The sequence below is a fragment of the Notechis scutatus genome, chromosome 6, assembly GCF_049901735.1.
Source record: "Notechis scutatus isolate UNSWTSFEM ecotype Mainland chromosome 6, rNotScu1.2, whole genome shotgun sequence".
In the NCBI taxonomy this organism is placed as follows: Eukaryota; Metazoa; Chordata; class Lepidosauria; order Squamata; family Elapidae; genus Notechis; species Notechis scutatus.
The window spans coordinates 74601361-74614963 of NC_142014.1; the positions used below are offsets into that span (position 1 = coordinate 74601361).

The 13603-nt window shown below is 42.0% G+C and overlaps 1 protein-coding gene across 8 annotated transcripts in view; it reads left to right on the plus strand.

Annotated features, from left to right (window-relative positions):
* The window catches only part of USP6NL (USP6 N-terminal like), a 116414-nt gene that overhangs the window by 42518 nt on the left and 60293 nt on the right, over window positions 1-13603 (plus strand). Inside the window, exon 1 of one of the 8 annotated variants that reach the window (XM_026678260.2) lies at window positions 9394-10002. The exons of the other annotated variants lie outside the window; for them this stretch is intronic. Coding sequence (XP_026534045.2) covers window positions 9945-10002 — 58 coding nt within the window. The 5' untranslated portion in view covers window positions 9394-9944. Of the gene's footprint in view, window positions 1-9393; window positions 10003-13603 lie in introns of those variants that run through there. 8 annotated transcript variants of the gene reach the window in all.

Below are 13603 nucleotides of genomic sequence, written 5' to 3' on the forward strand. Positions count from 1 at the left end.
TACTATTATCTTTATATCACCAAACATCTCACTTGTCCTGGTGATTCATTTTTGTATTAGGTAAATCCACATCCGTATTTCTACTTTGACCTGTTTTACAACACATATTTTTCTTAAGTGAGTTAAGTACTCACGTAATAAACTACTGCTATTAGAATCTTAAATAAGTGAATAAATACCGCAGTCCTCAACTTACAACCACAATCGAGCCCAACATTTATGTTGCTAAGAGAGAAATTTGTTAAGTGAGTTTTGCCCCATTTTACGACTTTTCTTGCCACGTTTGTTAAGTGAATCACTGCAGTTGTGAAATTAGTAACATGGTTGCTAAGTGAATCTGGCTTCCCCATTGACTTTGCTCGTAACTACGGACCGCTTGTCAAGCACCCCGAATGTAAATCATGTGACCATTGGGTCGTAAGTGTGAAAAATGGTCCTAAGTCACTTTTATTTCAGTGCCGTTGCAACTCTGAACTGTTGTAAGTCAAGGGTTGCCTATATTGATTTAAATAATTAATCAAAGTTGTAGTTAGAAGATCTGAATGCTGTTTTAAATTGATTTGATTTTAATCAAACCTACCCTAAATATTGTTTTTCCAAAATATATGCAGGCATGGACAGACTAATGAAAAAAATAATGTGAATGGGGAGATGTATTTTTGTACAAAAACAAAAAAAAACTTTGCTTATTTTCCTTTTTCGCACCTCTAACCTCCTTTTTCAGTGCTTCAGATCGCTTGAAAAGGGCCACTTTACCCCAATTATGCGATGAGGTAATGTTTATGCAGTACTATAGTAGATTTGTTAGACATTAAGGTGCCATAAGACTCATATTATTTCCTTCCAAGGGTGTAATTGCTTCTTCAGAAGATGTTAGCATATTTCCATGGGAAGCATTCATATGGCTTGAGAATAATTTCAGATGGCTGCTAGATTTATCTTGCCTATCAATTCCCTTGGTTTCCTGTTTCAAGTTTTTTAATTTTTTCTGCACATCTGCTACTTGCCCCCCCCTTTTTAACCATTTCACACTCTACATAGCCTGTTTTGAAAACTCAGAAAAGTTCAGGGATAATGTATTTTGGAACTTGGTTAAGAAATTGTGAATGTGATGATTCGGTGTTAAAAAACCGCCAGCATGTATTCAACATTTTGAGTGTTAAAATACTAACGTGGATCACAGTTGCAGTGGTGTGTCGACTGATATCAAATCATGGGGTTTTTATATTTGAATGTGTTTTCAGTAGCTTATAGGTGTATTTAAAGCTTTGCTGCTATGGTTAGTATGCAGTGTCTTTAGAATAAAAGTAAATATTGGAAGAAATGCACTTTTTCAGAAGGGCAGTTTTAAAATCGGATGAGCCCTTTATTCTTTCTTTATTTAGAACATTTATAAGAGTATTCATTCCCATGAATGAAGGTGAATATACATGTCCAGATAATGTTGCAGGATCCAATTCGGGACCAGAGATTTAATCTTCCAAGCTTTCAGACTCCGGTTGGAGCCCATCCTCAGGGAACTTCTCTCTTGCAGAGTGTGTTCTTTGGATGGTTCTGAGTGTGCCTAATTGTGTGTGGCCTTTTAGTTGTTGATTGAAGTGTTGATGGCCAGCTATTTAATCATTGGCTGTTGTTTGCTTGTACTGCCAAGTCCTGGGCTGCTAAGTACCTGATAAGCTGGTAGTAAATCAGTACTCCTGGTGGCTGACACGGAGCCTGTTTCCCAGGTTTCAATCATTTCCCTGGCTATTTTTGTTCCTACTCGGCCAACAATCTTAGTAGCTGCGAAATTTAATGTATGTTCTTAATTCACTGCAATGTGAGGCTACCAATGAATTTGGGTTTTTTCATCTGACCGTTGACTTGCGTTCTTGCAATCTGGGGCTTAGCTTCCTCCCTTGATAGCCACAGGGGCAACCCACGCAGGAAATCTTGGTAGATTACATTTGAAGTATCTCACACCTCCAAGCAATCTTTGTGATGCATGATTTGGCCTCTTACGGTAACCTATGGGCGGTGTGCGATGCCCACTTGCCCGATCTCGGAAACTGTTCTGCTGCTTCCGAAGTGTTTTTGATGTATGGCAGGGTGTGCCATATAGTTTCTTGTGTACCTTCTTTCCTCCTTTCTCTCCCTTGTGTGTTGCTCAGGCATCTTGTCATAAATGCTTGTGGGTATCCATTCTGCCTGAATTGTCCATGCAATTCTGCTTGAATTGTCCACCTGCTCTCCAGAAATATTTGTTCACTAGGAATCGTCCACTTGGATGCCAAATACTGAATTCAGAAAGCTCCTTAATATGAAAGGAACATTATTTCATTTGTAGAAGGGCGGGTTCTGATTCTGCAACGGTTCACATCGAAACCTTTAATATTGAGGCTCCTGATCACCTCTCAGTTTTATCTTCATTTGTCCATATATTTTGAGCTGGATTTCTCTTCTGGCCAATAAATGCCTATCCCCTTTATGATCAAAGTGCTGTAAGTACATACTGTATATGTTATCTAGTCTTCTAAAATATAATGCTAATATTGCACTGGTCAGAGTAGGTTGAGGTAGGGATTAGATCGTTGTTCAGAGAGTCCCAAAATAAAAGCAGGCAATGAATGCTGCCCATTGTTTCTTAAAAGCTATTTTTAAATGACAGGCGATCGGGGTTGACTTTCATTTGTGTAAATCTAAATGAGGAAGCGATACCTGATTACTTCATAAAGACCAAAGTGTTTGCTTGGCAAAACGAACCGGTTTCTACCACACCTGTTTTGAAGTGTGGTTTGGAGGGAAATAGCAAAGGACGACTTAATTTCCACTGGATTGGTGGGAGGAATAGATTACACAACTGATTCACAAGCCAAACTAATCCAGAAACATTGAAAACCCTTACAGCATCATGAGAACAAGTATTTTATCTTGCCCTTTCTCTGTATAGGGTAGTGTTTCTCAACCATAGCAGCTTGAAGATGTGTGGACTTCAACTCCCAGAATTCCTGAGCCAGCATGGAATGGCTCAGGAATTCTGGGAGTTGAAGTCCACAGGTTGTTAAAGGGGCCGTAGTTGTCAACCCCCTGGTATAGAGGCATGCTAAACCAAGCTAGGAGTGTCTTCTGCAAAATGTGATTTTAAAAAAGTCAACGTAGTGGTCACAAATATGTAATTAAGGCCCCTCCTGTTTTTGTGTACAATCCAAACCCTGTCTGAGTTTCTGACTCCCTTTCTCAACATCTTATATTTTCCCCTTTGTTTGGAATTGCACCAGCAACGTTGACATTGTAGAATCATTTGTATTTATTTATTTATCATTTGGCACAAGAAACACGGATGTACCATGCATATTAACATTTCACCTAAATTAAAAGCACAGTAATAAAAAGAATGTTAAAACAGATCTTCGTACAGATATACTAAAGTCTAAGGCAGGGGTCTCCAAACTTGGCACCTTTAAGACTTGTGGACTTCAACTTCCAGGAATTCTGGGAGTTGAAGTCCACAAGTCTTAAAGGTGCCAAGTTTGGAGACCTCTGGTCTAAGCTATCTGCCCTCAGCTTACAATCAGCCATGATGTGATCTACTGTTTGAAGTGGGACTTCGCATTGACACTGAGGGGGGACGACACTATGCCCCATTTATTCAGAGAGTCAAAGCACATGCCGTGTGAGGTGCGAATCCTATTCATTGCTGGTGTGGCAGTTCAGAACCTGGTAACTTTTGGGTAGCGTCGTCTATACAGGTAGCCCTCGATTTAACAACCACAATTGAGCCCAGAGTTTATGTCAAGTCAGAAATTCGTTAAGTGAGCTTGGCCCCGTTTTATGACTTTTCTTCGTAAGTGAAGCACTGCAGTTCTTAAATTAATCACACGTGTTTGTTAAGTGAATCTGGCTTCCCCGTTGACTTTGCTTGTCAGAAGGTCACAAAAGGGGATCATGTGACCCCAGGATGCTGCAACCGTCACAAATGTGAGTTCAGTTACCGAGCATCCAAATACAAATCACATGACCGTACGGATGCTGCAACGGTCGTAAGTGTGAAAAATGATCATGTCACTTTTTTCAGTGCCGTTGTAATTTCAAACGGTCACTAAAGGAAGTGTTGTAAGTCGGGGGCAACCTGTATACCTTCCTGCAACCGGGCATTCAGCAACCCACGTGGCTTTCCATTGGGAATCGATGTTAAAGTTGTTAAGCAGATGTTGTACAAGTGGCAGTGAGAGCTTCATAGATTTGAATCTTCTAATTGATAAGTGGGGAAGGTCTCTGTGGTCCACAAGGAGAGAGTTGTTCCTAATCTATACATATAAAGCGAAATACCACTCACACCTCACCACAAAATTTCCAGAACCGTAAAACCTACAAACCTGATATTTGGCACGTATATTCCTCTTGGCTTCTAGGTGCTCACTAAGAAAGGATTTTTTCGAAATGAGCATTAGCATTTCCTATATTGTTATTATTAACACGCTCTGATGCTAAGGAGTTCTACTCCCCCTCCCCGCCTGAAAAGAAATCTGTTCCAAATCAAAACACCAGCAGAGGAGAGGAGTTTCAGTTTTAGTTTCAGAGCACCAAGCAGCTTTAGTACAGAACAGTTGAGCTAAGCCACGCCCAGGCCCCTTGCTGCCTCCTTGCTCACACAGCAAATACTGCTTCAGTTTCCAAACAGCCCTCAACTCTCTCACATACTGACAGTCTGCTAGCCAGATGAATATGGATAGATGCTGGTAGGCAGAGGCAGAATCCCCCCCCTCTATTTTCCTCCCCCAAAACTAAGCCTGACCACATAGTTTCGTAGCAAAGCATGGATATCGAGCTAGTTTTTCCATATTCTCTTACTAGTGCATCTTGCCTTTGGGGCTAGATGGCTCAGAACAGGAAGCCAGCAAAAAGTGGTTTTAATGCATCTGTTTATTAATCCTCATGTTGCCCTTGAGTCTGGTGTCTAACAGCTGCTAAGCCATCCAGGGGCACAATATTCTAATGCAAAGTGGACCAGCCCTAATGCTGATGACCTGAGGGTGGCAACTGAAGTTTCCCCTTTAGTTCAGCCTAATTTCTGGAGTGTGTTCTTCCTAGTTTTGATTTTTGCCTCCATGTTCTCTAGATGTATCGTATAGGAAAGAGTCCGATCCAATGTTGCTCCAAGGTGCTTTGGATTAGGGTTGCAGGGGAGTAGATTGTTGTTTGCGTAAATCTTTGGAGCTTCATTTGCTAGCTTGTTTATTCAGACAGAAGCACGAAATAAACAAGTGTTTGTGTACATAACGACGAATATGTACTAATAAGCTGTCAGTAATAAGCTTATATTGGAGCATATAAGTGGATTGCATAATGATTTCTGCCTTTCATTAATCATTTCTCAGCATTATAGAATGGCCTGGCAACTGAGAGAACCTAGTGAGTTTGAAAAGCTAAGCATGGTTGGGCTTTGTTAGTATTTGATGAAAAACTATCAGGAAACTAGCTGGAAGAGGTAGCTTAATGTTAACCTGAATCTCAAAACCTAAATATAGTTACTTTTAAGGTAAAGGTAAAGGTTCCCCTGGCACATACGTGCTAGTCGTTTCTGGATCTAGGGGTCGGTGGTCATCTCTGTTACAAAGCTGAAGAGCCAGCGCTGTCCGAAGACGTTTCCGTGGTCATGTGGCCGGCATGACTAATCGCCGAAGACGCACAGAACACTGTTACTTTCCCACCAAAGGGGGGAAATTATTTTTCTACTATTTTTCTACTTGCATTTTTACATGCTTTCGAACTGCCAGGTTGGCAGAAGCTGGGACAAGTAAGGGGAGCTCACTCCGTTACGCGGCCCTAGGGATTCGAACTGCCAAACTGCCGACCTTTCTAATCGACAAGCTCAGCATCTTAGCCACTGAGCCACCACGTCTCTATACTGTTACCTTTAAGACCTGTTTAATTCTGAGTTTACAAAGGCAGAGCTTTTTCTTTCATTCTTTCAAAAACAGCCCGTTCTTTCCCAGGGATTAGGGAATGCATTACAGGCACTTCCATGTAACATGTTCCACTGTAAAAATTCTAATGCTGCCCATGTGGCCACCGATTCATTCCACAAGTGGCTGGAGTAGTGCAGTTTACGAACTATGCAGTCCGTGGGAATTAGGCCGTATTCACATTTAATAATAAATAAATGGGCATTTTAGTTGGAGAACTCTGTCCAGAGACAGGATACACGCTGTATTCTGTCATGCAAACTGCATCCAGAAGTAGCATAGAACTAGTGATATCAAGCGATGGTCTATACAGGTAGTCCTCAATTTACAACCATTTGTTTAGTGACCATTCAAAATTACAACGGCACCCAAAAAAAAAAGTGATTAATGACTGTTTTTCCACACTTATGACCATTGCAGCATCCCTGTGGCCACATGATCAGAATTCGAACGCTTGGCAACTGGCAGGTATTTAGGATGGTTGCATTGTCCTGGGGGTCAGTGATCACCTTTTGTGACCTTCTTTCAAGCAAAGTGATTGGGGAAGCCAGATTCATTTAACAACCGTGTCACTAACTTAATCCTCCAATGATTCACTTCGCAACGGTGGAAAAAAAAAGTTGTAAAACGGGGAAAAATTTACTTTAATAACTATCTTGCTCTGCAGCAGAAATTTTGGGCTCCATTGCAGTCGTAAGTCAAGGACAACTTGTATATACTGTAGAACAGGGGTCTCCAACCTTGGCAACTTTAAGACTTGTGGACTTCAACTCCCAGAATTCTGGGAGATGAACTCCACAAGTCATAAAGTTGCCAAGGTTGGAGACCCCTGCTGTAGAAGCAATGTCAAAAGTGCCCACTTCTTATTTGTGTTTGAGGATAGATCCCTACATTTTAGGGCATTTGAAATATCAGACTTTTGCGTATTTAGATGAAACTCAAGACACTCCAGGAATTATTAAAAAAAAAACCTAAAGGACTTTTATAGCCTGTTGTGTTTTGTATGATATGCTAAATAAATACTGTACCTAAGTGGCAAATAAATACATAAACTCTGCCTTTTCCAAAGTTTACATGTTGGTTTTGTCTTCTGGAGGTGTGTGTGTGTGGGGGGGGAAACAGTGTGATTTGTTTTATATTTCGTTCTCTGCTTGTTCCACCAAAATGTGGAATGTAGTTGAACTTATTCCTGGAAAGAGAAAGTTTGCAGCTGCTGCCAGACTTTAGTTTTTACTCAGCTTTGTATGTGCTCCTTGTTCATGGAACCTTAGAAGCCATTCAGGGCAATGCATGTGGGGCACTTCGGTGGCACATCGCTCTGGTGGCACTGTTAAATTATTGTGGGGGGTTCCGTCTCTCACATCGATCTAATACGCAGGATCAGTGATCAGGAAATCAGGTGAAATTTGATTCTGTTGCTTCTTCCTTTCAGGTAGATCCTGATCTTTCCTTTCTTTTGTTGACAGTCACAATTTCATTTTCCCAGTTCCCTACCTTCACTCTGATTGTCTCTAAATTTTCTGCACTACTGGTTCGTTTACATTTAACCAGGGGCATTTTCCCAATACAGCTTTCATATTCAGGCCATAAGCTGTGGATTCAGCAGGGGCCTTGTCATAAGTCTTTATTTTATGCCCCTGTTCCACTTTTCCGGCAAGGCCCTTAAAACAACTTGAATCAGGGGTGTCAAACTCAATTTCATTGAGGGCGGCATCAGGGTTGTGTTTGACCTTGGGTGGGGTGGGCTGAGGTAGGCGTGGCCAGTTTGACATCACTCATGTCGGGGGGGCACCTCTGGTGGCCTGGGTGGGGCTGGGGGACCATTGTCTCCTTCCTTCCTTCCTTCCTTCCTTCCTTCCTTCCTTCCTTCCTTCCTTCCTTCCTTCCTTCCTTCCTTCCTTCCTTCCTTCCCTCTTCCGTGACAGCCTGCTACAACGGAGTCCAGTTTTCCCTGGCAGAGGCACCACGGGCCGGTCCTTGCTGTTTCTAGGAAGGTCCCGCAGGCCAGGTCTTAAGTTTGACACCCCTGATTTACATGGTTCTTCCAATTTCTGCTTGCTCACAAGTGTTCAGCTGCTGTGATTATACCAGATTGACACCATGCAGTAATATGAGCAAATAAGCAAGGATGGTGGGATTATCTGATCTGTGAATGATTGGTGAGTGTCACCAAGCAATGATCAAAAGTTACCCTGGAGTAACTGAAATGAAGAAATCCCAATGTTAGATAACATTGCTTAAGAAATTGTTTTATCCACTTTTATCAGTCACTAGCTGGGTAAATAGAAGCAGGGGGTGGGCTGCTACCAGTGAACCTGTACTGAACCGATAGCTAATTTTATGGCCAGTTTGGCAAACCGGCAAATCCCACCATTGGCTGGCCCCTCCCCTCCCAGGAGTCCCCATGTGGCCCATTTTGGATCCCAGGTAAGTACAGGGCCCACGCGGAAGCTCGGGGAGGGCAAAAAATGGGTCTCCTGGAGGCTCTGGCTTCCAGAGGGCTTCCGGATCCTGGGGAGGCTGTTTTTGCCCTCCCGGAGGCTCAAAGAAATCCTCCAGAGCCCAGGGAGGGCAAAAACGGCTCTCCCATCATGATGCAGGAGGTCGAGTAGGCCATGCCCACCATGGCCACGCCCACCCAGCAACCGGGCAGAGAACCCATAAGTTAATGGATCTTGAAAGAATTCTAAAGAAGACTAGGTAAAGGTAAAGGTAAAGGTTCCCCTCGCACATACATGCTAGTCTTATCTGGCTCTAGGGAGCGGTGCTCATCTCCATTACAAAGCTGAAGAGCTAGCGCTGTCCGAAGACGTCTCCGTGGTCATGTGGCCGGCATGACTAAATGCTGAAGGTTGTTACCTTCCCACCAAAGTGGTCCCTATTTTTCTACTTGCATTTTTACGTACAACTGCCAGGTTGGCAGGAGCAGCTGGGACAAGTAATGGGAGCGCACTCCAGTATATGGCGCTAGGGATTCGAACCGCTGAACTGCCAACCTTTCTGATCAACAAGCACAGCGTCTTAGCCACTGAGCCACCCCATCCCTCTAAAGAAGACTAGCGTGGTATGAAACTAAGCAGATACCACTGCGAATCATCACAAATATGAATCAGTCGCCAAACAGTTAGATTTGGATCACATGACATAAAGCGTGAAAACAAGTCACTTTTCTGTGCCTTTGCAACTTTGAGTAGTCACTAAATGAATGATTGCAATTCAAAGACTACCTGTCCCAAAGCTATTCTACTTCTAAAGAGGCTTTCTGATAGGCGTGTATGCTTTTTAGCTTAATTCTTTTAAAAACCATCCCTCAACGTTCATTAAAACAGCATCAAGTCTTGTAGTTGCCGCCCACAAGAATTTTAATACTTGCTGAATTGGAATGTTTGGGTATTTCCAAGAGAGCTAGCACACGGCAACGCAATCTGCTATAGCTTGTTTGTTTGGGAAGCCTGCATGGAACAAGTTTTTTGTTTTTGTTTTACTTTTTCTTTCTTTCTTTTTTCTTTTTTGACCGGGAACATTCTGTCTTATGTGCATATTTAATAGTTGCAACCCAACTACTTTGTAACCCAGGACAATATCATTTTGATATTCTGTTCTTGGTGCTGTGTTCATCGCTGTCCTTGATGTTGTTCATCTCAAACTGTTGCAAAAGACATTTACTGAAGACTTGTTTCTTCTGGAGTGGAATGCTGGACGTGTAGGCTGGGACGGGAAATACTTGCGTGTCGTTCACGCCTCACCAATGGCACCATTGTTTTAAAGCTCTACAGACAGCAAAGCGTGGCTACATTGAGCCGAGTGTTCGAAGAAATTTGATATTCAAACCTTCCAAGTGATTTGAAGGTCTCGGGTTTTTGGTTTTTTTTATTTCCAAGCAAAAGAAGAAAGACGGGTGTCACCTCCTTTGCTTTGGATTTTTCTGCACGCGTGAACAGAATGGACTTTGTATGATTGATTGTTGCGGGGCGATCTGGAAATAGAGGTTCTTGCTCAATGAGGACTAAAACTGTAAATAGGAATCAGGGCCGCTCAAGGAAAGCGAACTTCTATGGTAAAATACAATTCCAAAATTAAACTGCATGCTTTACTGACTTATTCTTAGTATCATAAGGAAGCCGTTGATAAAACGGCACTTTGCTTCTGGTCTATCTCTTTCAACTGCTTTCCTTTAAAATAAGACTTGTGCAGATAACTTTACTTAGAAATGATTCTCAGTGTAAGATATGTATTTTGTATGTAGTTTACCTCAAAATGTACTTTTAAAAGAGGAGTGGATTTGGTTCCATATCTCTTAAAAGTATTTTATGCATTGACCTTTCTGTATAAAATGCTAGAGAGGAAAAATCACAGGCACTGCGCCAATAATCTTCTACCATAATACTTTTTAAAAAAAATTGTAATCCTTATTTTCTTGTGGATGATGCTAAATGGAAGAATTATGGAATCAGCTGCTAGATAACTACGTGGTTTATCATAAGCCAGACTATGATGGGTGGGGGGGCATGACTCTTTTAGCTTTGGTGTCCATATTGCTTGTTTCTCAACCATATGAAGTGCTCACTTCACTGCCATCAATCAAGCCTTCTTGTAGATGTGCTAGCTAATTGTGAAATCTAATGCTAAAACCCAAGTATTACAGAAACTCAGGTAATTTGTGGATAATAATTAGCTTCAGTAAGTCATTTGCTCCACCCTCTGAGCCATGGTGTAGCATCTGGCTTAACCTGCCAGGTACTGTTTTGTATTGGTATTGTTTTGGGGTGTGGGGCTGGAGAAAATTACAGGAGATATCCAAAACTTGAGATCTGCCCATTTCTTTTACTGAAAAGCATAGGTAGTATCTATCCATGGGATGTCCCTTAATCTCCCATCCAACCTCTGACCAGATTCAGATCTGCCTAGTTTCATCCAAGCCCTGTGTTATGTTCCTTTGTCATCCTAAGGAATTTTAGTCCCCTGGTAGGAAGGCTTTGAAAACGGCATTGCAAATAACAAAGATCTTAATGGGGTGTGCTGGTGGTCAGGAGTTTATGCCACTAAATTGTTTAATGGTTAAATGAGGAAACAAGGAATTTTGGTAATGCTACATGGAATTAAAATGGATCCACTCCGGAGATTGAGGAAGGCAGCAAATTCAGCAGCATTCCAGAAGAAAATGTTGCATGCCAGTAATTACAGTACTTCACTGCTTTCTCATATCATTAGAAGAGGTTCTTCCCACACTTAAAGGTACCACATACATGGGTAGATTTAACAGTTACATGTGTCAGTAGCTTCACTTTTCTCAATGGAGTGAAAGCATTGTAATTTTATGCATGTAGTTTGTGACCCTTAGAGGTTAATGGTGAGCTATTGGAAGATGCCAACGGTTAATTCAAATACATTAGTTTCTGTCTCTTTGTCTCATTGTTGAGTTTTGTATTTTTGGTGCCTCTTCTGGGGCTAGTCCACTGTTTTTTTCTGTATCCTTTGCAGACAGATCTTGCATCCATAAGGAATCCTGTTCCCATATGCCTAGGACTTGGTGTAAATACTGTGTTCCCCCCCCAAAATACGACCTACCCTGAAAACAAGCCCTAGCCTTATTTTCACGCCTGTGCCTAATATAAGCCCTATCCCCCAAAATATGCCCGAGTTAAGCCCTGCCCAACCTATGGTTGTACGAGGTGGGGTGAGTCGCCAGTGTAAAAATAAAGCTAGAACCACTGCACCCAGGCTTCCCACGCCCCGACACCTGTTGTGCCGCTGCCCAAATCCTTCTGCAACTGCCTGCGGCAGGATGCGGTGAGGCTCCTTGCGCTGGTGCCACTGCTCGTGAGCGCAATGGCACAACACACCATGCAACGCCCTGCCACAAGTGGCTGCATCAATGTGATGAGCCACCTAGGATCCGCCCATGAGTGGCTGCAGAAGTCAGGGAGTGGCACGACAGGTGTTAGAGTGTGGAGGCATGGCTGTGTAAGGTAAGTGGGTCAAACATCCCCTGAAAATAAGACCTGGTGCTTATTTTGGGGCCCAAAAAGAGAACAGTCTTATTATTCAGGGAAACATGGTAGACGTGAGTGCCTAACTAGCTGTCATTATTGCCAGGTTTCTCTTCTCTCTCAAAAGGAACCTGTATTATGTCATAGAGCCCTGTGGAAGATTCTTAGTGGTTGGGATAAAAGCTGGACTGGCCACTTCTCTCTATAACATCTCTTCAGAAGTAGCCAAGAACAGTGCTGGAAGCCGTTATGGGGAGAAAGGAATGGGGGCTACCCTTAATCTGCTCAATTTTGGCAAGATGGGTAAACGTGCTCATTTTGTTAATAAGGTTAATTCACTTATCCTTCCTTTATAACAATGGTAGGGCTTAAATAACAAAGCGAAGTGGAATGAGACAATTTACTACCAATTTCCTGATTAGAGTGTTGGCTTTATGACCTAAGAATGTTAGTACATGAGATTATGGTAAGAATGTTGTTGAACAAACAGAACAGAGTGATGCCACCATAAATCTAAGCACACAGTCATTGCTCAAGGAGTCAGACGTGTGATTGTTATGGCCTCTAAATAGCTGCCATATTCAAACAAATTGGCTTAGAAATAGATGCAGCTGCTTTCCCGCTCTGTTTATCAGTGACCACATAATTTATAGTTTACTATCGTTCAGTGCAGATTGCAGCTGAGGGTTGAAAAAGTCAGAACGGGAATGTTTGGGTATTTCCAAGAGAGCTAACACAATCTTATATAGCTTGTTTTTGTGAAGCCTGCACGAAACAAGTTTTTGAATACAATGAGCCCAGCTTATGATCTGGTGGATTTTTCCTGTTTTATTTTTACAGGATCCAATCTGAGTTGGTCAACGGGACCAAAAGTTCGTTCTTCCAAGCTTTGGGCTTGTGCTGGATGGAGCCCATCGTCAGGGAAATTTCTTTCTATCCAGAGCATGTGTTGCAGAGGTGGTATTCAGCAGGTTCTGACCAGTTCTGGAGAACCGGTAGCAGAAATTTTGAGTAGTTCAGAGAACTGGCAAATACCACCTCTGACTGGAGATTGTACAGTATCCTTCCCCTGCCACGCCCACCAAGCCACACCCACAGAACCAGTAGTAAAAAAAATTGAATTCCACCTCTGATATGTTGGGTTCTATGTGTTGTATTTATATTGTTCCTGTTTTTTTTAGTTTGCTGTGAGAGGTGTAGTATAATAGTGAACTATTGAACCTTCATCTTTGTTCTCTACACCAAAAAAGATTCAATGTTAACATTCAATGTTAGTATTCAATGTTAGTATTATATGAGTATGTAGGATTTTATGTCAGATTATTACATAGTGTAGTACTTACACAGTAGCTATCAGGAATAGCACCTGTCTCATGCTTTTTCTCAGGAACATGTGATCGATAACATTTTGCAGATTGAAAAATGACCTGCACATATGGTTATTACATAAGATTTCTGGCTATTGTGTAATATATTCTTAGAAACTAGGGATGAGCCTAAACCAAATCTAAACCAAATCTAATATAGTCTTAAGCATTGGGATTCAGAATCACATTTGGCTAGTTCATTTGGGAATTTTGAAAGTGATCGTTCCAACAGATCTAGACACTACTAGCATGTTGAGGAAGGTGGGCTGGCCAGTGCCTTGAAACTGAGAATGTGCTTGAT